At 45.1% G+C, this 26,511-nt stretch overlaps 1 protein-coding gene across 2 annotated transcripts in view; it reads left to right on the forward strand.

Annotated features, from left to right (window-relative positions):
• The window catches only part of LOC144114277 (uncharacterized), a 167,948-nt gene that overhangs the window by 111,168 nt on the left and 30,269 nt on the right, over positions 1-26,511 (forward strand). For both annotated transcript variants that reach the window (XM_077647900.1, XM_077647899.1), the window contains exon 5: positions 12,018-12,068. In XM_077647900.1, coding sequence (XP_077504026.1) covers positions 12,018-12,068 — 51 coding nt within the window. The remainder of the gene's footprint in view (positions 1-12,017; positions 12,069-26,511) is intronic.

Raw genomic sequence — 26,511 nt, forward strand, 5'->3', positions numbered from 1 at the left:
CATTGTGGCGGCGAAGGCAACCACAGCTGCAGAGTTAAAACAAACGTTGCGGCGTAAGTCGCGCATCGGATTGCCAGCTGCGCTGCTTGCGGGCAGTCAGTGGCATTAATATTAAGTTCATTCGGAGGCTTAAGAAATGTCGGGTGGTGGAAACATTAGGATGGAAAAGTTGAGAGAAAACTTGACGCAGCGTTTCTTTAACGAACGAACCCAGTGTGGGAAAAAATATACCAGCTACCGTGGCGAGCCCTCCTGAGAAAAGAAGCGCGCTTTCTGTACGAGCAGAGATACATTACGCGGGGCTAGATTTAAAAATATAAAAAAAACGCTTTGCGCGTGTCGCCAAAAAATGGTAAAGAGAGGCTGAATTTTCCTTCGGAATGCTCACATTTTGATGGTATAATAACCTCACAAATAACTAAACTATATTCTATTCGCCATTTTTTTTCCCGGAGCCGCCTTTACAGATCGGCCTTTTTACACGGTGTCATACAAATGTGACTTTGCCTTCTCGACATTAGTAATGGAAAGTGCTTACTATAGGAATGGATGTCAGGAACACTGCCAGAAAACAGCCCTGCTCCTAGGCCGCTTCCTATCAGTGGTTCGATCCCCCTCCGAAACTAAAATAGCGTCACGTGAACAACATTAACTTAGCTAACACTCTTTTTTACAGAGGCAGCGCTCTCTATTTGCAGACAAGTGCACACACGGCGTTATTCTCGCAAAAAAAAAATTCATTTCGTCAGGCATCGTCGCCATGAGGATAGTTTTAAAAGTTCATTGAATTAGTTTAGTCTTAGCTTCCATGCCGTCAAGATCGCGTTTTGAGGTGGTCGTTATGCACCTGGTGAGCATACCTTTTATTCATCCTCACAAACTGCCACTGAATTTCAGCGCACCAGTTGGCTTCTGTGCCCGCATCTCGACTACGACTCCTTTGGTTTTCTTTCTTCCTTTCCTATTTATTCTTCTTAATATTGCTTTCCTTCCCCTCCATACTTTTTTCTTCTTTCGTTCTCCAGCACCACATGCCTTTTCTTTTGTCTGCTGCCCCTGCTCTCGCCAGAAAGTATCTTACGTGCCAAAGCGTGCTTCTTCTCGAGCACAGAAACACAGAAAGAAGACTGCTTTACAGGAGACAGAGCTTACCGTGTTCAGAGCGCTCTCTCTCTCACACACACACAGTTATACACTCATAGAAGAATAAGAAAATGGATGCAGAACAGAGGAATTTAGGTGCATCATACAAAACACAAAAAGTCCTATCTTATCGCAACGGGAACAGTATATACAAAGCTTGTAGCAACCTCACCGCGTCAGCATTCAACAAAGAGGAGGAAAGATCTAGGGGCCCCTCTTCCTCCTATTTTGAGCGATAAAAAATGGTTTATCGGTGTGCAAAAAAAAAAAATCAAATTGACAACTCGCGCTGAGAGCTGACTTGATGTGCTTGGAAGCGCTAATCTCGCTTTTTAAACCTGCGCTGGCAGCAGGAACTGTGTAGCCAGCTAATGCGACGAACAAACCGACGCATCTAGCACGAAGAAACTGAAGGAAGCGCAGTACAGCATTGAGCAGACTTGCCTACAGCGCACGAACGCTCCCCTGTGGCGCAAAAGAAGCAAAATTTTAAGAGGCGATGCTACCTCGCGAGGTGCGGGTAAAAATACTTTTTTATATATTTCTCGTCTTCTGTTGGGACAAAAAAAAAAACTGAAACTTACCTGGATGTTTTACTTATAAGCTTGCATGAAGCATTTTAAGTTATATCGAGAAATATTGCGCTGATTTGAAGCTAACAGAAAAACAATATTTGTGCCGTGGAGATTTGAGAAAGGCGCACTTGCAAAATAACTCTTACTGCCATAACCGCGAAAACTTGCATCAATATTTCTAAATACGTGTAGTAATGACTGAACTACAATACATGCACATGCATATTTATTTTGCGAAAAAGTTTTTAAATATTGGCAGTCAATTTACCAGGCCTTCAGCGGTGATATACATATTTACTTTAAAAGTACCTTTTCGTACCCTGGCTTTTAAGGTTCAGTAGTTATACAAGGCGTACATTTAAAACTCCTGAAAGTTTCATTTATTTTTTTTTCTAAGCGTTGACGAGAAAATGTTCCTCAAATGCACAATACCTGCGTTTCATTAATTTACATTTAAACTTTGGCCGCGCATTTCCAATCCTAAAATCTGCCCTGTGCGTAGCCTTCAGCGTTATTTGTTTGATGTGATTTATAAAGCCGCTCCTGACATATTCTTTCATATTTTACCTCTATTTTAATTCGGCAGAGCCACGAAAGTATGAACTTGTTATAGGGTTGTTGTCCATGTGTTTCGGCACCACATTACGAAATACATCTGGTATAACACACTGCTTTGCTCAAAACGTGCGCTTCTCTCGCGGACTGGAAGAGAAATGAGGCATCACTGTCTTCCCAATGTATTTAGAAAACAGCAAGTAGCCGCCAGGATTTGTAAACTTTAAAGACAAGGCTGCACGACTAGCAAAACAAGTGATGGCGGTTCAACACTAACAAACAGCGCCAGTGCACCAAAAATATTACTGTTTAACCGTAATATCTTTTTTCCAGTATGTAGTGTCTTGTTAATAAAAGGAAGACACGCTGTAAGAGATTTTTCCTATATTTCGAAATTTCGAAAACCAAGAAGCTATGCAAACGCATCCTGACTCAAGTCACGCTTCATTTAAGCAGTGAATAGCTGTAGTTGGAACCATTTTAAAACACATTCCAGTGCTCACAAGAGCAGGCTGTTTGGAGGACATGTTCTTTACGTCTCCTAGCATTTTTTTAAGTGCGACACTGAAAAATTATTTTTGGTGAATTTTGTTGACCATCTCCTCTCCCCCCCCCCCCCCTCCCCTAAATTAGGTGCTGGGTTCCGAAGGCAATTTTACGCTCGATCGAATGCGAACAGACATATCAACTACGTGGAAACTAGCAACGTGGCAATAAACGAGCAACTATGGCTAAAATTTGACTTTATTCGTCACGCAGCGCACCGCTCTAGACAGCCCTTCTCACGACTCTACAAGCACTTAATTCGAACCATGCCTATCTGTTGATTTTTTTTATGCCGTGCAGCGAGTGACTGGTCGTAAAGGAACTAATAATGTGGCCCTCATCACACTGACTTCTATCTCAGGCAAGTCAGGAATTCCTATAATGAAGAAGCGCTAAACTTACATCCAACTCGAACCCGGTGCCATTTTTAAAGGTTCATCGTGGTTAAGAGCTTTAACACAGTCGTAGCTACAGGGAATAGAATGTGCTGACAGATATTCCGTGAACTACATTTTCCCGGAAGCCACACAGATATTATTAAATCTTTACGGTCGTCTCAAACCGCTGTTAGACGCTGATATAAACATTCAAAACATTCTGATATATTCTATTGCAGAAATCCTACTACGCACTGTCAGCGTCAAACAAAATGTGAACACAAAAACTGTAACATAAAACAATAATGCAAAAATAGTATCTGCTGGAAAATAAATGCAGGCTGGGTCGATGAGGACTTCCACGTAGTAGCCTGCTTGGCGCAGCCTCCAGCCTTCCCTCAACTAAGGCGTCCTCATCATGTTGTCCCTGATGCAGCTGTCTTGTTCGCATTTCATCTGGCGCTGACAGTACCCCTGTACGTAAATTCCGTGTTGATTTAATTTCGTTGTTCGCGGATAACGCCCAACTACGGGGTCAAAAGTGAGCTTCGCTGAAGATATCAAAAGCAAAACAGCCAAATTTAGCACAAGAGCAGCTAGGAATGAAAGCTGTTTTCTTCAAGACAGTGAACAAGAAGATATAACCGGTTTAAAGAAAAAAAGAAACGAATCCCGTGCAGCTGCTTAAAGGTTTGTCATCGTGAACAGCCGGCGTTACTGCTATGACTCTTACTGCCGTCAGGGCTTGGGACGGTGACCACACAACACGACAGGGACTGTGACAATATACTGCGGTCACCATCCCTGTCTTGAGCGCTGTTTTCAATTGAATCCATGAAGAATGTAGCCCAACTTTGTAAGTAATCTGGTATGAAACATTACAGGCTGCATGCTTTCTTCATATTCTCTCTTTGTTTTTTTTTCACGTGACATCCATGGAAAGAGCCATTTTTCAAATTAGGTCAAGCCTGTACCGCTAGCTTCATACACAGCCTTCCTACTTATAGAGCCTGCTGTGAGAATTTTATACGAATTCAAATTTGCTCCTCGGCAAAAGAAAGTCTTGCTAAGATTATTTCGCTTACTGTACGTTGAAACCAATGAGCAGCGAAGATATAAAACATTCGTGCTTTCTGACAGGAAACGCAAAAAAAAATCTTAATCTTGATTAAGGAATAATGGCAGACTGTTGCTAGAACGACTTGCATGCTTTCCTCGATAATGTCACGCTCTGACCATTTATAAAATAGGTATCCTCTTCTTTGATCATTTTCCGCTCTTATCATCCACCGCGCCGACAGGTTGATTCCGGCCAAAAAAACGAGAGGGCTTTGTCACATCAGCTAATCTCGAACGACGGAAAAGGATAAAATTTAAATATAATTGTTATAGTATCCTAACCATGATCATTCTAAGAGCAGTTGCAAATGCCGTTTTTTCTGGGGCTGCAGCATTAAATACAATGTTCTAATAAAAATTGGCTGCAGTTTAGCTCTGGTTAAACCTGGAATGACGCGAGAGTTACATCTGGCCGAGTGGAACTCGATCAGTCGAATTGCAAGGTCAGTCTTTCGCCGCTCCGTTTCGCTGTGCATTCCTTCTTAATCGTCGTCCTTGGATGTGTATTTCCACTCTCCCCCGCTCGACACGGCGCATGCGCACCGCTGTTACAGCTCGGTTTCGCCGGCGCGCCGCGCCGCCGGCAGCAGCATCTGCTTCGCACCACGTGACCAACCGTCGCCACATGACCACGGTGCCGCCACGAAGCTAAAGGGGTGCCACGCTGAAGGCTCGAAGAGCTGGCGCAGTGTAGCTCTCGCTACAAAACGGATGTCGTAAAGTGAATTATGAGTGATTCCGGTTTTACGCAATTCTTACATCGAGAGCTGAACACGCAGACCTTTCGCGACGAGAGATCGGTTGCTGATTGGCCGGTTTCCTTGCCATTACTTTATTCCTTATCTTGTTTGGCAAGCGCACGTGTGCCGTGTGATCGCGAACGTAATTTTTTATGCGAACACTTTGAATCCGTACCTGGATGCATTTGGGTCATTCCACGCGAAAGGAGACGCGCCAATTTCTTTAAATTTCAGATTTCTCTGAAAAAAAAATTATATCTGTTAATAAAAGTCCTAATAGAAGTGTAGACGCCCTCTTTTGAAGTAAAAAATCTTTTTCTCCAAATATTAGGCTCAAAAGTGATGGAAATTGCCTTAATCTAGGCATGTTTAGAAAATTACTTTACAGGAACCGTTCCTTGCCGCCAAAGTCTGTGCCGGCACGAAGACAAGTATTAAGATCCCCCGTCGTGCCCCAAAAGCTAAACAGTGGATGACGTCATTCTGATACAAAATAGAAGTGCTTAACAGGACAACATTTTCAAGATTTCCGCATTTTAAAAGTAAATTTGTAGTCTCAATTTTGCGACAGAACTTTTTTGCAGTTCTATGAAACCTTGTGATAGCATTGTTCGCGTTAATGTTGACAACTGCCCTCCCAGTGTTGTTCTTTGATTTAATTGCAAATATCTCGAGTTCTGCATAAATGACCATACTGAAGTCCGTAAAACACCACGTGGGCAACGGCACGCGACGAAGCGAAAATAGCCATACGGTCAGTTTGTTTAATTAGTTTCACATATAAAAAAATTAGAAAAGTGCTTTTTATTGTTGGCAAGAAATCATTAAGAAACAGTCACATCGGTGTGGCGGCCAGGCACCTACGCTACTGGTAACGCGTGCTGGTATCCGGTTAGCAGACGCTTCCTACCAATTCATTGGTTATCAGAGGCGGCATCGTCTTCCATCTGAGTTTGAAAAAACAGATGCTCCGCGAGCAGCCTGGATAGTCTATTCATTCCTATGATTTTACAAGATTTTACAATATGTTCCTTTAATTTGCAACGCTGTTATAGGGTCATAAATGAAACTACGTCTGGTGGAATGCTGTTCAGTGTGTCTTGGCTGTATATTCATGGGCAGAAAAATGACACCACCTTGCAGGTATTTCGCCCTCACTTTATTATGTCTGCAGGACAACGTGCGGTGTGTATATACAGGGCGTCCCATTTAATTCAGCACGCTTTGAAAGTTAAATTATCTGGTCAGGCGGATGCCTTAATAAAGCCAAATGTAAATGATAAATGCTTATTTATCTAAAAACTTCGGCCCACCTTTGTTAATTCTGCGTTTAATTCAAAGCCATAGTGAATAGCATGGCACGCCCTGCTTACAGTAAGCATTCCGCCAAAACGTTTTTTTTTTAGATAACTCAAATGATGAAATCTTTCCATTGAGCCGTTTTATCACAAGATGGCCAACGCTGATGGCAGCTACTAATGCTTTGAGTGAGACCGGAAATAAAAGCCATGTTTTACCCAACCATAGCAAACGCTGGCGCCACATTACTGTGACTCCTTTTTAAAAAATAATTTCTCGCCAGCGATGAAAAGTAGTTTTTCATTTTTTTCTTATGTGAAACTAGTTAACTGGCTTGACCATTTGCCTATATTCGTTTTGTCATGTGCCGTTGCCCACATGGCACTTGGAACTCAATGTGCCTGTTTCCGCAGACATCGAGATATTTGTAATTTAATTGAAGAACAAAAGAGCAGCTTTCAACTTTAACGCAAACAATGCTATTAGAAGGTTTCGGAAAACCTAGCAAAACATTCTGGATAAAATCTTATTCTCCACGTTTACTTAAAAAATTGTGAAAACCTTGAAATTTTTCTCTTGTTATGCGCTTCTATTTTGAGACAAAATGGTGTCATCCACGGTTTATTTTATCGGGCATGACGAGGCATCTTCATACCTGTCTACACGGGCCGAGGTAAACTTCCGCGTCAAGGAACGGTTCCTGAACAATAATTTTGTAAAAACACCCAAACTAAGGATATATCTTGCACTTCGTTCATGATATTTGGAGAAAAAGATTTTTTTTTTTTAAAGAAGGCCTCTAGACTAACATTTAGACTCGTCTTAAGTGATATAAATTTTTCACCCAAATCTAAAATGTCAACAGATTGGCGCGTCTCCTTTTGGGTGGAATGACCCATTTGCAATTTCGCTGAAATGATACCTCCTGTTGTCATGGAGATTAATCTAGGTTTTCCGCAAATTGGTTACTGACTGAAAGCAAGGCCATAAGCCAATACGCCCGAGGCCGGATTTCATAACATTTTGTTCCGTTCTCCTTCATTTCGCACCCTTGTCATTGGTGTCGCCCACCGCGACCTATGATAAAAGAAGAAATAAAAGGAAAACGAAACAAAAAAATGTGAAATTCGGCGCCTGGTTTGCGTTCTAAAGGTTTCAACGGAATCACGCGCAAAGAAAAAAAACACCGTGAACTGAAGTCAACTATTCCGAGAAAACATAACAAGGTCGTTTGCAGAAAAGGTACAGCATTTTAGTTGTTTCTACGTTAGGGTGTTTTTATTTTTTTGCTCTGATAAAAATATATCTATATGTAGAGAGAGCCGCGCACGAGTTAAAAAGAGAGGGGGGGGGGGGGGGTGAATTGACATCAATTTGGTACATCCACAGAAACGATGCCCCATCCGGGAATGACATGGACGGGAAGTGACGAGGAGAAAAATGAACCATACTTTCGCACAATCAGCGCATCCTACCTAAAAAAAACATTTTTTGTTTGTACTCCACTTTTACCTGCCACACATTGGATTATAGTGGTCCCTACTATAGTGGCTTATAGTAGTCCCAAGATATAAAAGAAAGCGCCCTGGTATTTTTCTATCACTTTGCCACTGACAGTGGAAAATTCTAAATAGCAGACTATGACAGTATAAGTTTCACTTTGCAGGGGAACGGTAAAATTTAGTGAATTCTCACTACAACCTTTGTTGTAACACGGAGGCGAACTAGCCGGGTGCAGTTCATTGAAGTAATGAAAAGTACATTTTATTTTTATTATTCCATTACAAACTTTATCTCAGTAATAAAGTGGACGTTCCTTTCTCTCCATCTTAATACGAAGCTTTCTGCAATGCATCTCACTGGCCGGTGACATATATCCTCTGACACTGAAAAGAAAAGCCAACAAAGTACAATCAGCTTGAATGTGGACAAAAGGGGCCCCACGGGAGCATCTCGGCGCCGGCCCACGGCCGCGCGTGAGGAAAAGCGAAGCGACAAAGCCAATTCGGAGCTGCTCTCGCACGCGTGGCGTTGCTCTGGGTGTCCGTGCTCGCGCCGAGGGCAAACAAGCAGGCGCGTCGCGCGCCTCTAGCGCGATACGCCCTCGCCCGGGGGCGCCGGCAGTCTAATGGCCACGCATCCGTCGAGCCCACGCATCCTGCAAAAACACCGGGCCCTGAAAGGCCCTTCGTCCGCGACACGTGCACGAGCCGCGAGGCACACGGGAGTAAAGGGCGCACCGCGTCAGCCGCGATTTCCATTAGCACCGGCTGGCTCGTTTTTTTTTTTTTTTTTGCTCCCGCAAACATTCGCCTCGGCGAATCACGCCAGCGAGCTTTCCTGCGCTGAACTAAGGCCTCGGGAACGAGAGGGGGGGGGGGGGGGGGGGGGTGCTGTACGCGAGGCTTAGCCGCGTTTAGACAGCAACCCAAGTAGCGTCGATATTCAACAAATGCGCGCTGGACACGGTCAGCCTCTATACGCCTGGCGACAGGTGCTTTAGCGCACCGAAAGCTCACGCTGCCTGCGCCCTCTAAACACTAGCCTGTGCGCCTGTACTTTCTACACGCGTACCGGCAAATGTCTGCAAACACGCTGGCTATGCTTGTGCCGGGCAGCGGTGGATGAAGCGGCGTATTTCGCTCTTTGGAAGATCGATGAAAGCGTGACATCTGTATTATAACAGTTGTGCGGCGAATCCGGGTAGATGCACGGTCGAGCGCATGGACGCGCTGAGTAGTGTAAAGTGACGATCCCTCTATCACTGACCTGTCAGCTGAGCGGGTCACAGTAACGCGACCTCTTAAGCTTCGATGAAGAGCTCGCAGCTATTTCTCGAAAAATACTCGTTGAAAGATGCACACAAGAGGCATACGTGAGAACACTTAGGAACGCAATCAAGGCACGATTGAACAGGGCAGGCGGCAAAAGAAAGGCAAACTTTAGAAGCCCCTTTTTTGTGTCCCTACTGTTGTAACTTCTAGTAAACGAGAATTCGAGCGCACTGCTAAGGAGTACACAGTTGTTGAAACTTTTATGTGGATGCTTTCTTTCCGCATTTAATGAAACCATGCCATTTTTTATTTCATCCTGTCGACGCTGACTTGATTGGAATGAATTATTGGAGAAGTGGTAGATAGCGCCTAAACTATGTTTCTGAAATCTAACCTTCACCACAGAACTTAGAAGGAAAATGCAGCGTCCTGAAGGAGCTCGTTGCGGGTTTAAATCTTGCCCGATGTTGAATGGTGGGCCTCATATGTGTGGAATGGACGACACCTGCAGCTTGCCCCTGCAAGCTTGATTAAGTGCGAGGCAACAGGGCTGAAACGAACAGTTGCCACGCATAGTGTAGTTTTCAGGTGCGCCAGTCCGACTACATGCTTTTCGTTACGTGTGTTTTTGTGCCAACGCATCGACGCTCGTAACTTCAGCTGAAACTTTCAAGCTTGCCGAAATACGATGTACCGAAGAACAAAATCTTCGCTAGGAACGCTGCATAAATTCTGCGTGCAATGCGTCACACCGCTGCCATTACGTTATCCTAAAAACCACCCACAAAAAAAGAACACTAGGGCTGTACGCGATGATTCCATCGACGCCGGTCCCTGAAAAGAGAAAAATGCACACATCCACAGCAGCACTTCGGAGAGCCGCTACTTGGTTGCGCAAGTCTGAATCTACCGCAGGGCTCAGGCCCTCTGTCGAAAGGGAAGCACGCACAAAGAAGTGCTTCTAGGCAAATGGCGCGGGCAGACTTGTAGCCAGGAGGCATGGGCGACGTCCACGTAGCAGAGAGTCGATGCGGCGACATAGCCGGCTCGATACACACCAGCGCCTCGAGTGCCTTCTCTTCGAGCAGATTTTACTGGCTGGAAGCACGATCGATACGCACATTTTCTTCACTTTCTTCTCAAGACGGCCTCAGCGTCATAACGGGCTTCCTCCCCCCCACCCTCCTAGTTTATTTTCTTCCTTCTCTTTTATATCTCTTGCAGTGAATTCTGTTTCCGCCATGCCACCTATATTCACGGCTTTGCTGTGTGTCGCAAGGAGGCCGTTGCGATATTCGTCGCGAACGCTTCTTTTTTTTTTTGTACGCGCAGAAATACAAAATAGACAAACGTGCATTCATCGAAATATAATATTTTTTTCTATGCGTAAAGGTGTAGGTTTGGCTTTGCAATATATGAAAATATCTGCGAAAAATACTGTGTGACGCTGCGAGAAAGGAGGCTGAAAAAAAAAAGAGCTTGTTTATCACTGACAACTGTTCGTCGAGATTACTTGAAAAAAATTTTGTCTTTCATGCATCCCGCGGCTAATCGAATTTCACGTCATTATCGCTCCAGGCTTCTGATTTATTACCAAATAAGCCTATGTATTTGCCCTGGAACGCTTCACCAGCTGCCTATGCTTGAAGTGGTCCCGTATTCTTATTCGTGTTCATTCTTGCCGAGGATGAGAACGTGCTATATAGCCACCGCGAAAAAAAAACCGTACAAGCAGGAAATATTTGCCAGCTGTCTTAGTTTCCGTGCTGAATATATGTGGCGCAAATCTATTGACGCCTTGTACGCTTATAGTGTGTACCTGTGGTTGTTTAACAGGTTTATTCATCCAAGTCAAAGTGAGGTGTCGATGCGATCAGACAGATGTACCGATGACCAGACCCAGCGACGTGTGTCACAGAAAGATGTGCGAAAGCGACGCTGTTCAGCGCCACCGCCTATGATGTAATGACGACGAAGTTACGCTGCACTTCGGGAACGATAATTGCACTGCACCAGTATACCCTATATTCAAGCAATAACGCTGTCTGAAGCCCGCGCGGGTGGAATCATTTTAAAAAGTCGCTCTGGCAGCCACGCTTCCAAACATCTTTTCTGAACGCTGTATTCACACACATACACACACACAAAAAAAAGAATAATCATTGAGTATCTAATTGGCATACGGTGGATTGTCACGAAGTGTGCCATGCGTGTGCTCAAACAAACCGGTTCGTTCGCAGCGGTGTGTATACGCGAAGCATGCCGACGGAGAGGACCTACGTGTAGAAAACTCGGTGGTATTGCGGACAAGATGCGCAATTATGAATGAAAAATAACTAATTTTTGCTAAAACCAAATAATGCCAAACGGGGAGGATGCGCACCAATCAGCCAAAACCAAGGGGAGTATTTTACTTTGCGTGAAATTTTCTTGTGCCGGTACTACGAGTCGCGTCAGATATCACTTTTACAACTTGAGGCATAGTGCGCTTGTGTGTGAGCGTTTTCGTGCAGCAGTTGTGCATCTACACAATATGTCTCAGAAACTTGAATGCCACGCACGCCCGCCTGCCCACGCAGCTAGGTAATGTTACCGTGTTCTGTTTACTTTTGACGCCGAGGGGCTACGTCTAAGCATTCTGAGTACATGCAGAACTGCTATATATATTTTTAACTTTCGCATTGTCTATGGCGCACAGTTCTCCACAAGCCTGACTGAAGAAATGTAGATTTTTAGCTAAAATGAAGAGAAGGAGCAGTCGTCTTGCTGAAATTATGCAGAATGAACGAGTCTAGTTAGTGGTGTGTAGCCTGCACTGCAATCGCAAATAAACGCCGCAATGGGCATGGTATACTAACGTGTGTTGGGCGGCGTTTTTTTTTCTTTCAGAAACGTCGTACAAGGCCGCATGGGGATCTCCGTCTCCAACTCAAGCACAAGGTAAGAAAAAATTTGACGCTCTTCTATGGCTTGTTAAGTGCTACGAAATATCCGTGTGAGTATCGCTACTGGAAGGCTAGTGTTTCAGCGCAGCAAGACCTAAATGGCGCTGCTGTTAACTTAACACCTGCGTTACATGATTATTGAAGCTTTTGCTGTAACTTGGATTCGTTTCTGCACGAAGTAGTGAACGAATAAGAGCTTAAGTATCCACCGAGTAACTGTTTTATTTGTTTGTTTTTCGTTTGTTTTCATAGGTTATGTGAATCCATGCGATTTCCTATTTGGGCAAGCATAAGGGAATGCATGAAAACTGTGCTTGCCGCCTGTGTTGTCAATATAACACTTTCACTTGATCACTAAAAGGAAATCGGGCCGCCGCGGTGGCTCAGTGGTTATGGTGCTCTGCTGCTTACCCGAAAGACGCCGGTTCGATCCCCGGTGCGGCGGTCGCATTTCGATGGAGGCAAAATTCTAGAGGCCCGTGTACAGTGCGCCGTCAGGGCACGTTAAAGAACTCGAGGTGGTCGAAATTATCCAGAGTCCTCCACTGCAGCCTCCGTCATAGGCTGAGTCGCTTTGGGACGTTAAACTGCGCAAAATTAAACCAATAAAAAAATCACTAAGAAAGCGAAAAAATAGAAATAATGGATATTTCGGATCGTGTTCGTCTGCTACAAGTATATTTATAGCACGCTGATCTTGGCGTCGCAAAATCCTGCGAATTATCCAGCGTTTTGACAAAGTGATTTTTTTGTGAACAGCGGTTTGAACAACGTAATTTATGGCCAAACTGTCAAGGGTGTGTTGGCGACCGTTAGTCAACCAAATGTACTACATATAGACATGTTTACAAGCCCGTGGACCCCCTTTTATCTTCCATTGCTGATTGGTCAACCTCTTTCACGGCTTGGTGCGTTGCAGGACTACGCTTTGTTTTTAACGCTGCATTAAAATTGCGCTTGCTTCTTTCTTATATATTTTTACATCACGTGTCCCGTTTTCACACTCTCACACGAAGAGATATCCGCACATTTATGTTATGTCTGAGCTAAACGTATTTGTGCAATGGTGTATTATGTGATATCGATGTGAAGCACTAATATTCCAATCAAAGTAAAAAGTAGACTTGATTTCAGGGAGCGGAATTTCTTCTGTTTCAACCGCGTCGGCTATAATCATTTGTCGCAACGACTGGCTGCCCACTAGACGCTGCAGCGAGGGATATAGCCACAGAATATAACTTCTGTTCGCGCGTGCAGTGATGCCGTACATTGAAAAATATTCAGCGCCGTTTCTCTACATCGTAAATGGCAGCCTCTAGCTAGACAAGGTGAATAAAACATGGGGGAGACAATGCGTGAAGCTTTTGTTGACGTAAGCACGTAGATTATTGCATGTCGTGTATTAAGTTTCATTCCTTTATTTCGGTATTATTTTGCGAAAGATATTTGTCGAGCAAAATAAAAGAGTGTTTAAGCACAGCTTTGCTGTTGCAGTGCAGCTATTTCGCTTTCGGCCTCTGTCAGTTCCTTAGTGTGTCTTTGATAAAAGTTATATATGAAATTTTGAGTACAGGTGTTTGGTACGGGTAAAATAATAGACAAACATAAAACGAATCCTACGCACTGCCCCTTAGCCTAATGAAGAGTGTTAGCCCTTTCAAAATATCACCAAATAAACATCTCATATCCTGCGAGGTCGACGTACTTTCATCTCACAAGCGTAGGTAGAGCAATATTTTTTTTTTCCTGCGGGGGTATTTACATCCTCGAAACGCCTGAAATATTTTAGAAAATAAAACTAGAGGAGCGGCTGACAGTACCTCATGGCCTCCCCAATCCAATCAAGAAACGGGCACAGCATACGCTTTCGTGACTCGAGGGAAGCAGAGCCAGCAACGAGTGAGCCGCATGCAGACGAGCTATCGATAAAACGAGCAAGCGCAAGGCACGGCTCCAGCGGCCACCACCACGCTCGGCCGACCAGAAAGTGGCGGCAGAGCGCGCGGTCGTGTCGACACCTCCGACACTCCGCGGCTCCTTCGCCGCCCCACGCTTCTCGCTCAGCAGTCACATTCGCGCTTGCGCGGCACAACTTGCAAATTCCCCTCCCCGTCTTCCCTCTGCCGAGCGGATTCGAGGCGCACCAGTGTCATCTTCTTCTCGCTGCGAAACAGTGCGGTTAACTCGCGCGAATTCTGTCGCGCTTTTTTTTGTGTGCTATCACTTCGAATTTGTTCGCGCCTCTCTTTTCGTTTTGCAGGCTCGGTCCCCCACAGTGCGCACGTAAAAGCCGCGGCGACTCTGCACTCAGCGGGGGTTCCCCGATACAAGCGCGCACACACGCAGTTGTCGCGGCGATAAGCGGGGTCATTGGGGAAAAGAGGAGGGGAACGTGTCCCCGAAGGGTGTCCCGCGGTACTCACCCGACCTGAGCTTTTTGATTACCCGATGTCGTCGCAGCACGGCCGACAAAGCTTGCCACCGCACGTTCATTGACTTTCATGAGGCCGGAGGGGGTCGACCCCGCAGCCGCGCCCGCTGCGGCGGCAAAAACCCTCGTGGGACGACGACGGGCGCCAACAAATCGCTGTCACCGCCCAGGACGCCTCTCGCTCGCGCTCCGCTGGACGACCCGCGCGGCCCCGCGCCTGCTTTCTCCGTCCGCGGCCTTCCTTCCACATGCTCCCTTTCATCCGAACAGGCTGGCGGGTCGCGATCGACGCTGCTCGTGGGATGGCCAGAAACAACGGAACGGCTAAACGAGTCGTGTTAAACGCAATTGAAGTTGTAATGCTTATTTATGTCCGTTATGGTGACCTTTGGTCCAACTGCGCCCGTCTGCAAGACGTGCATGAATTCCTCAAGCAGCACTCCAGTATCTGCTAAATTCTCAACGTTAACTCGGGTGTCTTCCACTATTAGATACTACTGTGCTTGTTTGTGGACATCTCCTTCAGAATTGCCGCTTAGTTCAGAGACCTGCACGCTTAACTTTCCTTTTCATTCCCTGAATGTGTTTTCGCGTTATAGGTAGCAGTGTAGCAATAATTACAAGCGCGCTAACTATGGCTACACCTGCTTGCTTGTTTTGCGCAAGCATGCTGGAGGCAAGAGAAAAGCTTCTGAGGAGGGCAAGGTTGATGTGTACGACGGACGCGGCTAGGTGTTTACTACCCTATCGCTCAGGCCAGTTAACGGTAACAGCACGCGACAGTGGCCCTGCAGCTTTCCTGTTTTCGAGGACACAGACCCAAAGTTATTTTATGCTGGCAGTTCGACTCAGACGGTACGCATGGGGGCGCTTTAGTCTTGGAAGAGATGAAGTCGAAAAAATCGTTAAAAAGCTCCTTCACAATACCGAGAGCTGCACGCTGCTGTTCAACAACAACAATAAAATAAACTAGCATGGCGTGATATATCGGTCATCGTGAATGCAACGCCAAACAACGTATGCCATGACAAAGTTGCTTTGCAGTGACAAAGACTATAATTGGAACCCTAATTCTGTGGAGAAAACGCGTGCTGTTATTGAACGTCAGCTTTATCACAGATTTTTACATTTTTCCTAACCTAAAATTTGGGTGGCAGGAGTGCATGAATTTTGAACTGTGACGGAAGTTTAAAAGTAGAAGATCCTGATCGAGGACTGGCGTGCGAATCTAATGTTTCTTTGCGATTGCCCATTACTCACGCATAAGCAAGCACTGTTCGTTTGTTTTCCGCATCCCATAAAACGATATTCTTATCGAGTTCTGACAAACAATTCATTGAACGAATAGAACGCATACCCGATTTTTGTGAGCGAAACATGATGAAGAAACAAAAGCGAGAGAGTGGAGCTCCAGTCGCCCACAGAGCAGCTAGAGAGGAATCTTTTTTTTTTTAAGAGCAATGTGTTGTGAGTGTGCTTGCCGGTTGCCAAGGTATACAACAGCCAATTTCTCTTATACATATCTGGTTGCTAATCTTAAAACAATTCTAAGAAACACGGTGTTGCCTTTGTTGCACATCCCTTCATCATTTCGCTTTCTTTCTCGAAAAAAGAAACAATGGCAAGTGTTTTTGTTTTTTTTTCTGATACTTTTGGTGTGCGCCTTTAGTAGAAATTAGCTGAACATGACTGATTGTAAACTGAAGCCGAAAAAGGTGGCATTCTACCCGCTCTACTTATGTATCGTGCGTATATAATCTTGACAAAATAAGTAAAAAAATTTTATGGAAGCCGGTAGAGACAATTGATAACGATAAACGGTGAACAAACGTGTGCTTGTTTTTTCCACCACCCAATATTTTTTTTCTCATGTAAGACGGAGAATGAAATTTTCGTTTGAGACGGCTGGTATCTTTCTATAGGTGAGCAAAGGTACTCCAGCGAGCGAAAGCTAGCCAGCCTGTGCGTTCCTACAGAGAAAAATGGAATGTAAATTTAAATAATCCATGTCTTCTTTCAACCTCAAATCGTCTAATCAACCCGTTTAAAAGCTGTATAAATGTGTCTTTACCCAACTGCAGTTCGTAACGTGTGGTAGAACTGAGTAACACGTCGAAATCATTCAAGAGTATCAAGCTTCAGCCGTTTTACACTTCTGAGGCTTTATGTTATCTCTAAGGCAAATAAATCTGTCCTTCTTTGTTTCATACTACTCAGCAGTACTTCGAGAACTCCAAGACTTACAGAAGGAGTCTAGTTATTTTACGCAGAAACAAAGGTGTTAAAGTGCACAAGTCCCGTCTTTCCTTTCAAGTAAAGGAATGAAGACAGGTCAACAAGCCGCTTGGCAGCAAAATGACCCTGGACAATCGGCGAGACATTTCAGAAGACCATCTCCCAAAGCGCTAATGACGGCTCTCTCTGCCGTCTTAATGGCCTTCCTTAATGACAACACTTGATTGGTTTTGGCCCGCTTCATCTTCTTAACGCCCGTATTCCTGCTGCATTCGCTTTTATCCGTCTGTTGCATGCATATTGGCCTCAGTATGCTGCTCCGATGTCGATTGCGCGTGAACATTATTGCACGCTTACTACAAAAGCAGCCTAATTATTAAGCTATCTTGCTGCTATGCGCGAATCTCTTGCTACCACTGGGCGCATAGCAAACTTTGGAAGTTGTTGGCCTCGCAACTTCTGAAGTTGCCATGCGTTGTTAGGAAGGGCAAAGCGAAAAATTAGTCCAAAGGCCGACCGTCCAATGCTTTACTAGTATTTAATAATTGCTGTGTATTGCTGGTCTTCTGCATAACACACGCGTCGGCCATATTTTCATGTATTTTCGTTCCCAAAATATTCGTATTAATTTGAAATTCAAGGACACGAACACGAGCACGAATCTACTTTCTCAGTAATTTGTGACCACCCCTGGGCACGTTGTCATTTTTGGCTGACGACAACGAGCATAGCGCTGAATTTTGAAGCATGTGATACATTCAGTCCTTCGAATAACTGCACTTTGTTTTGTAAGCAGATGCCACACAAGACAAATAAGCCAGTTTAAGGATCATGAAAAACTGGCAACACTAATGCACTCGGCATGTTTCTGAAGAGCAATACGCACAAAACTTGCCCTTTTTTTTCTGTCCTAAAATATAGTGTTCCAACGACGAAATAAGGCAACGTTCTTTTCACGCCAAACAACTTCGTTAAATATTAGTGTTCCTGTTTAATATTGACGCGAGCCGCAATTTAAAATTTTCGGCAAGCTTCCTTCTTTTAACCATGGTGAAAAATTAACAAAACAGCTGTTGTTACTAAAATGAACGCTGCATTATATTTACGATTGGTTAGTCAATCTACCTTAAGCCTTATTACGTCAACACCGTAAACAAGAGAACGTAAACAGGTGTCACAAATACCTTGAGGTCAAACTGGCATTTTGGTTGTGAAGGAAAGGAGAAAATTTTACTTTAATAATTTTCTGCCTGCATTGCTACGAGTAAGGTGCAGAATAAAAGAAAAGCAGTTTTTATTGATTGCATGAGTTTCTTTTTGATAAAAGGCTGCTAATTCAGACCACTAGCTCGTGGAATACAATTTCTCCTCCCAGCTTGCCTACAATTACCGGCATGATAAGTTTTGTTTCGAGAATTTGAATTTCTGTAGTTGCTAAATTATTCTTAACATTCTTTATAGTAAATTCAACGTGAGCCCTTCTCTGGCAGCGCTTATTGTTCTCTAACGCGAAATCTGAGTTTAAAAAGCCAAAAATAAATGAATATTTTCACGTGGTGGCGATCACAAGCATACAGCAAAAGAAGGTTAAAATAAATGTGAAGCAACGCGACAGCCAACCTGGAATAAGCGCGGAACAAGCGTCAGGCATGGAAAAAACATCCAGTAACGTGGCACCATAACAAGTACAATAAATAAGAATTGCTCAAAATCTTCTTCAGTGAAACAAAATGTCGAGTATCACCGGCACAGATATTGAAGAAAGCCCGACAGCGAATCGTGCGCAAATGACGAGCGGGAGTTGTGCGCATATGGAAGCACTGGGCATGCAAAGAAAAACGCGCAGCCGCTATTGATGCCCAAACGAACCTCACTGCATGGTTTCCTTTTCTTCCTGAATGGGAAAAGGTTTTCCTTCCTGTTATTGGTCTAGCCTTCCCTCTTCTTTCTCTCTCCTTCCCCCTAACCCTGAGCTCTCGACTGCGCGCGTGATTGTGTTCGGCCTCAGGGCCCACAGGCACGGACGCGCATACGCGAAGAATACGCCGACACAAAAATCCCTCTACGTGTAACCTATTTGCCACTGATTGGGGATGTAAGCTAGTAGTCAGGTGCAACGTAGCAAGCATTGCTGTGGAAGGAAAAACGAAGCACTAGAATGCAACTCTCCACCACCACGATCAGCAGCCGAACACACGCACACTAGCGTGTGAGCACACAGAGAAAAAAAAGAGAAGGTCCGAGAACCCGGCCAGCGCGCGAAATGCAATTGTCGGGAGGAGCCAACGCGATTGTTTCCCATCGGCCGCCTTTTCCTGCTGGGGCAAGAAGCGAAACGACAATAAGTGCCGGCGTGGAGCGTAACACCGGCAGCAAGAGAAGAAAGCAAAATATACAGGAAACACCAGAAGTGCGCGGTCAGGCGCCTGCCGGACACTGGCTGCAAATAAGTGAGTCAGAATCTGCAGAGTCAGGCACTGTTGTGGACCTGGCTGCCTGCTGGCGGTTCCCTTGTTAGGGCGTAAAGAACTCCCGCACAATGCAGTGCATTGCGTGCGGGCGGGCAGATTTTTTGCGCTTGTGTGCGTGCCAGTGTTTGCGTGCTATGATTTAGCTTGCGCGATCTCATCCACTGTCTGCATTCACTTGAAAAAGAAACGAAACTTCTCGCAGCTCACAGGACATTCCAATCAGTCTGTTTCAATACCAAAGAAGTTACGCTGGACCACCGGGATTGAAGTAGGCTGGACCTCCGGCGCCGGCTGCATTCTGTTCACACGAAACAAACGCTGCAAAAGGTGCCGATGGTCACACTTTTCCATGTGAGCTCACTGAACACAAAAGTTAAAAGTTAATCATCAAATGTCGCCCACCGCGTGTTTAATTACATTGACAGTCCATCCTTAGCAACGTATTGGCGGTGTATTTCCCTTTTTCACACGACCTCTGTGCACATGCGCGCCTCTATTCCTCTGTCCTTTCCCGAGCTCCGCTGGTCAAAACCCACACACACGTTTCCGCTGCGCATGCGCTGTTCGTGATGGCGACTGGCGCAAGCGTCAGGTGGGATAGCAGCTGAAGCACAGACTTGCCACTTCGCATGCGCAGTTGGCGCCTCGCGGAACCGGATCGCGCCTGCGCACCTCACGTGCGTCTGTTTTCAGCCAGTTTCCAGGGTGGCAGCCGAATTTTCGCGCACTCCCCAGAGGGCGCCACGACTTGTTTTTGAAGAAGACGAATTCCACCATCGCTGTCGTTTTCTGTAAAGCGTACTTTGCCTCAAGCTTGGTCACATTGAGGTGGAGCCAACTGAAGAGGTTAGAAGGTTGAGCAGAAAGGCGACGACGGAAACGACTCGTTTGGCTTGCGTGGCATTTACCCGGCTTCACGAATAAGCTGGTAAGCTAGTGTGTCTCAAACTTTAAGTTGCAGCAAAGTTCTGTGAACCCGGCAGACACATGTATTCTGATCTGGACGTGCTTAGGATATATGACAATACAGAATCGGGTGTTTGTTTTGTTTAGTTGGTTTATGGGGATTTAACGTCTCAAAGCGACTCAGGCTATGAGGGACGCCGTAGTGAAGGGATCCGGCAATTTCGACCATCTCGGGTTGTAAGAACAGATAAAACTAGCAAGCGCAGTCGAAACCAAGCCAGGGGCAATGCACGAAGACCGGCTCCGGAAATCGGGCAAGCGGTACAAACCGATCGACTCTGGTTTTACTACTGCTTATGAAAAAAAAAAGTATGTGCACGATAGCGCATAGAAAAAGAATTTCCAGTTTTATGCTGCTTGAGCCCCGAAGTGCAGAGAACTGTGTACTTCTTCATCCGCAACACCAGAATGACGTTGTCTTTAAATAGCAAACAGTCGTTTTCACCAATTGGTTTTTATTAGTTACAACAGCCATATATCTATATTTACAGAAAGTAACAAAGTCAAGCTACCGTTGAAACGCTATTCAGAGGCTGGATAAAGCTATCAGTTCAAGATATATTGCTAGATTGGTCAAAGGTCACATTAAAGATAATCACAAAAATTAACGCGTTTGCATCACTGAGGAGAGTCACTGCCATATGCACTTGCTAGTCATAGTATGTCCTAAGTAAGTTTATATGCATAGAAATGTGACTTCCGGGCTCACCTAACCTTACTGTAACTAAAAATTTGGGACCAATTAGCTTACACTTTCTCTCGCAAGTTAGGCTGTAGTAACATCCAGTAAAAGCTGACGACCGTACTTAATTTAGGTATTGTAAGATACAGTGAATCCAAGTCCAACTTTCTTGGACATCATTTTTAATTGTGAGGCAGCTGTAGGATACTGCAAGATAGTGTTGTGAACATGTTGATGGGAATGGTCTAATGTTCTGATATGTAGCAAAATCCTTCTTTCAGTGCTTCTCCTGCACTCGCATCGAATAGTTAAGATTGCCATAAGTAATCAAAGGGGTGCATCTTCGATAATAAATAGCAGAAAAGTAAAAACGTCCCGAGGGGAAATATCCAGATATATCGAGTGTTGTGGTGGAATTCTTGCGATGCGCGGAAGAATTGCGCTCATAAGCAACTTCCCGTTGAAAAAAATTGTGGTTGCTCAGAATTTCTGGGTATGTGTATTTCATATTTGTGTGGGCGCTGGTGCTAACTATGCAGGCAAAGTCGAAAATCGTATCTACCATTTTACATCGCGAAATACTTCACAATTCAACACACCGACAAATATTCGTACCTCTGAGTTAACTGATATTTTGTAGAGGGCGCTGTCAGTGTAGGCACAGGTCGCTCTCATAATAACGTGTTGCAGAATTTGAATGAAACATTTAGAGCTAGTTGGGTTTTCATCGAGATAGAAAACAGCTACAAAACATACGCAAACAGGACAAAGGAAAGGAAGACCAGGCTCAGAACTAGTAACCACCCCTTAAAGCCAGACAAGTTCGTCCAAAAAGTAGCAATTTTAGGCGCAATATCCACGCTTATATTGAGGCGATACGGCTTATGTCGCTCGACATTTATTCTTGATTTGATGTTGACTATTAATGTGGCTGACACTGCTGATGTCTTCTCTTTCGTCTTTTTGTATACCCTTCCCCACTGTGTGCCAGTTGGCGCTGTGGGGAATTAAATAATGTCCAACATTCTTGGACAAAAATTTTGATCGTTTCAAAATTGTAAAGTCCTGTTATATTGAAGGTAATGATCCATTCTTTCGATGTGTAGCTAAATCTTTCTTTAAATTTTTTTCCAGCGCTCGCATCGAGCATTTAAAACTGCCATAAAAGACCAATGGGGAACGCTTTTGTCGATCGCAAAAACGTTGATAGCAATGTAATCCAAGCCTGTCGACAGGAAATCTGCGAATATTTTGATTGTTATAGTGAACTCTTGCAATATATGAAAACAAATGGGTTCATAAACTCTTTCCCGTTGAAAAAATAGTTTTGTACAAAATTGTTGGTTATGTAATAACATGATTTGTGGCTCACTTAACGGTATTTCTAAAGAAAAATGTGGAGCGAGCCTGGAACATTTAAGAATGGTGTCGGTACGATAGGAAACAAAACCTTAAAGTTCTTACTGAAATACAAGTGTTACACTAAACTCCCCCTTCATCCATATCACGGTAGCACGGGAAGATTCACATTCAGTCAATGCCATAATTTTAATTTTTTTGCTCTCTCATTCTATTCGAAAAGTGATCACGTGTATTTAAATCACACATGCCATTGATAACATCAATCCAGTTTTCTTTCAAAACAAACATCTGCAGAAGCAACGGACTAAAAATTTGTCATGCGCCATGATTTCAGATATTTTGTGACCGCAAGAATCCATAAGCATCACTCGAAACGCTCAACGCGATTCGCTGCTAAACGGGTCTAAGGCTTTAACGTTCTTTCCATTCTCGCGCTTAGCGCCATATTCCTGCAGGTTAAATCTCGTCGACAGTGACAGCCCCGGCAGGCCTGTAGCGGCACGTCCGTAAACAAGGCAGGGTGCAATCGCACCAGCAATGAGACGCCCTGCGGGGCGCGGAACGCTCGAGTTTCACACCATATCAGGGGCCTTTGTCAGGGACGGCACTCGAGAAACATTCCGACACTCGGGCCATTGTCAGCGCCGCCAGCGATGCAGAGAAACTTAACGACCCCGGAGCAAGCGCGTACATAAGTCACTCTTTCGCTTTCGCAAACAACCGCATCAGGAACGGAAACATATCGTTTTCTACGCTCCTGTTTTCACTCCGGGAGAAAAGAAAAATAAACCTTTTTTTTTCTTGGCTTCAAATAAACGGTCACATCTAGATAATCACATAAAACAAACTAACTGCGAAGGAAAATGCGAATGGCTTTGAAGTCGTCGGAGCAACAGAATCGCTCTTTTTTCGCGCCCTCGGCCTCGCCTTCCAAGCCCGTCGCACCCCGCTCCGCGCGCTTCTATTCTTTATTCTCCTCCCGCTTCTCGCATAAACGAATGAGAGAAACGCTGAACTCGACGCGACCACCACTGCAAGAAGCATTGTGCGCAACGACGCTCACCGACAGTGCGGCACTGCTCCTCGGTGCACATTTGCATCGCCCCTTTGACCCCGCGGTCGCTTTAATAAAGACGGCTCCATTCCGTGGTGGTTGTCATGTTTGCTTCGCCAGTCGCTCTCCTCGCTCTCTGCCCTTTTTTGTGTGTGGATTTTTCTTTGTGTCTTCAAGAAAAATGTTCGTGAAGATGCATGCCTTAAGTTTCCTTGTACTTTTTTATTTTTTTTCGCGTATGCTTGCGTTATTTATTTTGCGACTTCCATCTCTCTCACGCTGTCTGCCGATGTGCTGATTTTATTGGTGTAAGCAGAAGAAGACTGTCGCCTTTTGATGGCAAGCCTATGTTTCTACTCCTTGTTCCGAGTTCTCCGAGCAACGCGAAATAAGAAAACATATATTTTTCCCTTGTACACTGAAAGCAGCGTGTTCGAGCTGGTCTTCTAGGTTTGTGCAGTGTGCCTTCATAGATTTAATCTCGTACGTTTAGCATGAAATGTATCTGTGCATCATAGTTGTATCTACAAACAACTATTCCTTCCTCAAATGTACAGCCCCGTGAAAGTGATAACCAAGTCTTGTCCTTGCCCCTCCGGAACTCAAGACTTTCACGAGTGCTAGAGAGCTTCGCTAGATGTTTAGAAGGAAATCCTTTGGGCTGTATAGTTTTTACAGTGCATGTACATCCCTGAGTCATATTTCATGTTGCGTACATCATAACATGCATGAATACAATCCGATTCGGGTTAATTGCCACCGTGAAATTCTATTCGAAAGCAAATGACAATGTCGGACCCCTCGTGAAATCTCGCTGCTGGTTCAGAAACATCCAAAAAATTGCAGTTAATGTTTATATGCAAAAAATATAGTATTTAACTGCAAAACACTGCGAGGGCAAAATATCCACAAGTACCGAAAAAATATCACTATTTCTCTGTCTTCAAGACCCCGTTGAAAAAAAAAACTAAAACGTTTTCAAGCGTCTCAAATGAACGCTTCCATTATAGTTACTGATATTTTCTTAGCACTTCATTCATAAATCGTTGTCCTAAGACGCGAGTTCGATCCCGGCAGCGGCGGTCGAATTTCGATGGAGCCGAAATTCTAGAGGCCCGTGTACTGTGCGATGTCAGTGCACGTTAAAGAACCCCAGGCGGTCTAAATTTCCGGAGCCCTTCACTACGGCATCTCTCATAGCCTGAGTCGCTTTGGGACGTTAAACCCCTGTAAACCAAACCAAACCATAAATCGTTGTCCGGTTGTGTTTGCATCGTTATTAAAAGCGGCACTGCAGCTTAAACATATCTTTAAACTTAGTCTCTCGTTTTAACAACTAAAAGATTCCTCTTAAATTATGAGAAGACGAACCAACAGTTGCTGTAAGCGCCAGTCATCTAGGTATCGTCTTCGATATGCTCTTGGCACCAAACGATTCGTCGAACTGACTGTCAATCCGAACCTGAGAATTCCATAGGACCGTTAATACTTGGAAGGCCCCAAATTTTAGGGAAAGAAATAGTGCCTAAACTATTCAGCCGCCTAACCCTTAACTTCCGAAATCGATGTTAAACACACGGAGCGGCACCAAGCCGGGCGCGTGTGTTGAAACACGGGCCGTATGCTTCACACTAAAGCTAACAAACACACAACGTGTTGCTCTCTTACTGTAAGCAGTAAAAAAAAAAATAGGAGGGAGAGAAAGCAGAAAGCTATACGGCACCCGCGGGGACGAGCCATTCCGGCTGGGAGGACGAGGGCCCGAGAAACAAGCGTCGCTCGCGCGAGGGAGATAAGAGCCGCGCGCGCGTACCACACCGCGTCGCGCAGCAGCCGCGTAGCCCGCGAGAAGAAGCGGCGCAGCGACGCACTGGCGTCGCCGGGGTGCGGGGGGGCTCTCGCCGGAAAGCGTATCGGGGATAGGTTCCAGGGAGGGGGCGCTCATTAGCTCTCCTTTGTCCCGGCGCCGACGTCCAGCGCGATCGTCCTCAGCTGCAGAGGGGAGCTCCCTGAGCCGCTGAAGGCCCGATAGGGACTCGCGGGCCGCCGGCAGCGCCGTGAAGCCCGCTTCTTCCACATAGGGCCGCAGCTGCTCGCTGAGGGTGCAGCACGGCCGCGATCGCCGACAAAATTACGCACTTGAGGTGGGAAGTGCGCTGACAGCGAGAGTGAGCAGGTGCTTTTATTGACTACTTTTGCGGAAGAAGTACTTTTTCTTTCCTTCTCAACAACGTTCAAAAATAAAAGCAACAAGTTATCGCAGGTTCAGATAAGTTTGCGTTTACAGGCGAGGAAAACGTTATCGCTGCTTCGAAAATTCAACTTTTGCTCTTGTAATTTTAAGGCACGAGCTTTGCACCACACATTTCTACGCATTGTCAGCTCGGTAACGTCACTTGTGGGGGTACATGTTGATGAAAGTTGCGCCATGACTGTTGCCTACCTCCTGCGCGGCGATGGCGGCTTTGGCAGATAAAGACGGTCATAGAAATGATTGAAGGGCTTGAGGCGCTGATTATTTAAGAGCGTGCTTCTACACATGGTAAAAGCAGCTTGAATTTTTTTTTAAGCAACCAAACTTGAACCTTTTTGTCCGGGGGAGAATTAACAGAAGCAGCTGCTGGCGCACCTCCGCCACGGCAGCCGCTCCGAGAACCATGTCTGGTTCGCGGGAACTCGCGAGAACGCCCGGTCGCCATCGTACCCGATAACACTGTAATGAACCCGCTGAGAAATGAATTTGTTTTTTTGATTGCGACATGCAATGATTATGACAATTACGCCGCTTACTCTGTAAAAGTACACTGTACCGGCGTTGCTGAAAATCAGTAATTTGGCCGCCGTGGTATACAATTCGCTAGTAATCATCTCTGAAGCGAGAATGCGAAGAAAAATGGCTTGGATTTTAAGAGTCCGATTGAAATAAACGTTTTAAAATACCAACAAAAGCTAGAGAAACAGCTCTTAGTGCCGATCTGTACGTGACAACAACTGCTCAGTGCCCTTTGTAATCCAGCGGGACATATAGGTTCCCCTGTTCCCCTTTTTGCACTCTGCTTAGGAAGCCCTATACGCTGCTGGGTATAAAGCTCCCAGTTTGTTTGTTTGTTTGTTTGTTTGTTTGTTTGTTTGTTTGTTTGTTTGTTTGTTTGTTTGTTTGTAACAGTGGTGTATTTGGAGACGCTGAGGGCGATGGAAGCAGCGGTGAAGCACTGGTGGTCCGCCGTCGGTCAGGCG

The sequence above is a fragment of the Amblyomma americanum genome, chromosome 1 (assembly GCF_052857255.1).
Source record: "Amblyomma americanum isolate KBUSLIRL-KWMA chromosome 1, ASM5285725v1, whole genome shotgun sequence".
Lineage (NCBI taxonomy): Eukaryota > Metazoa > Arthropoda > Arachnida > Ixodida > Ixodidae > Amblyomma > Amblyomma americanum.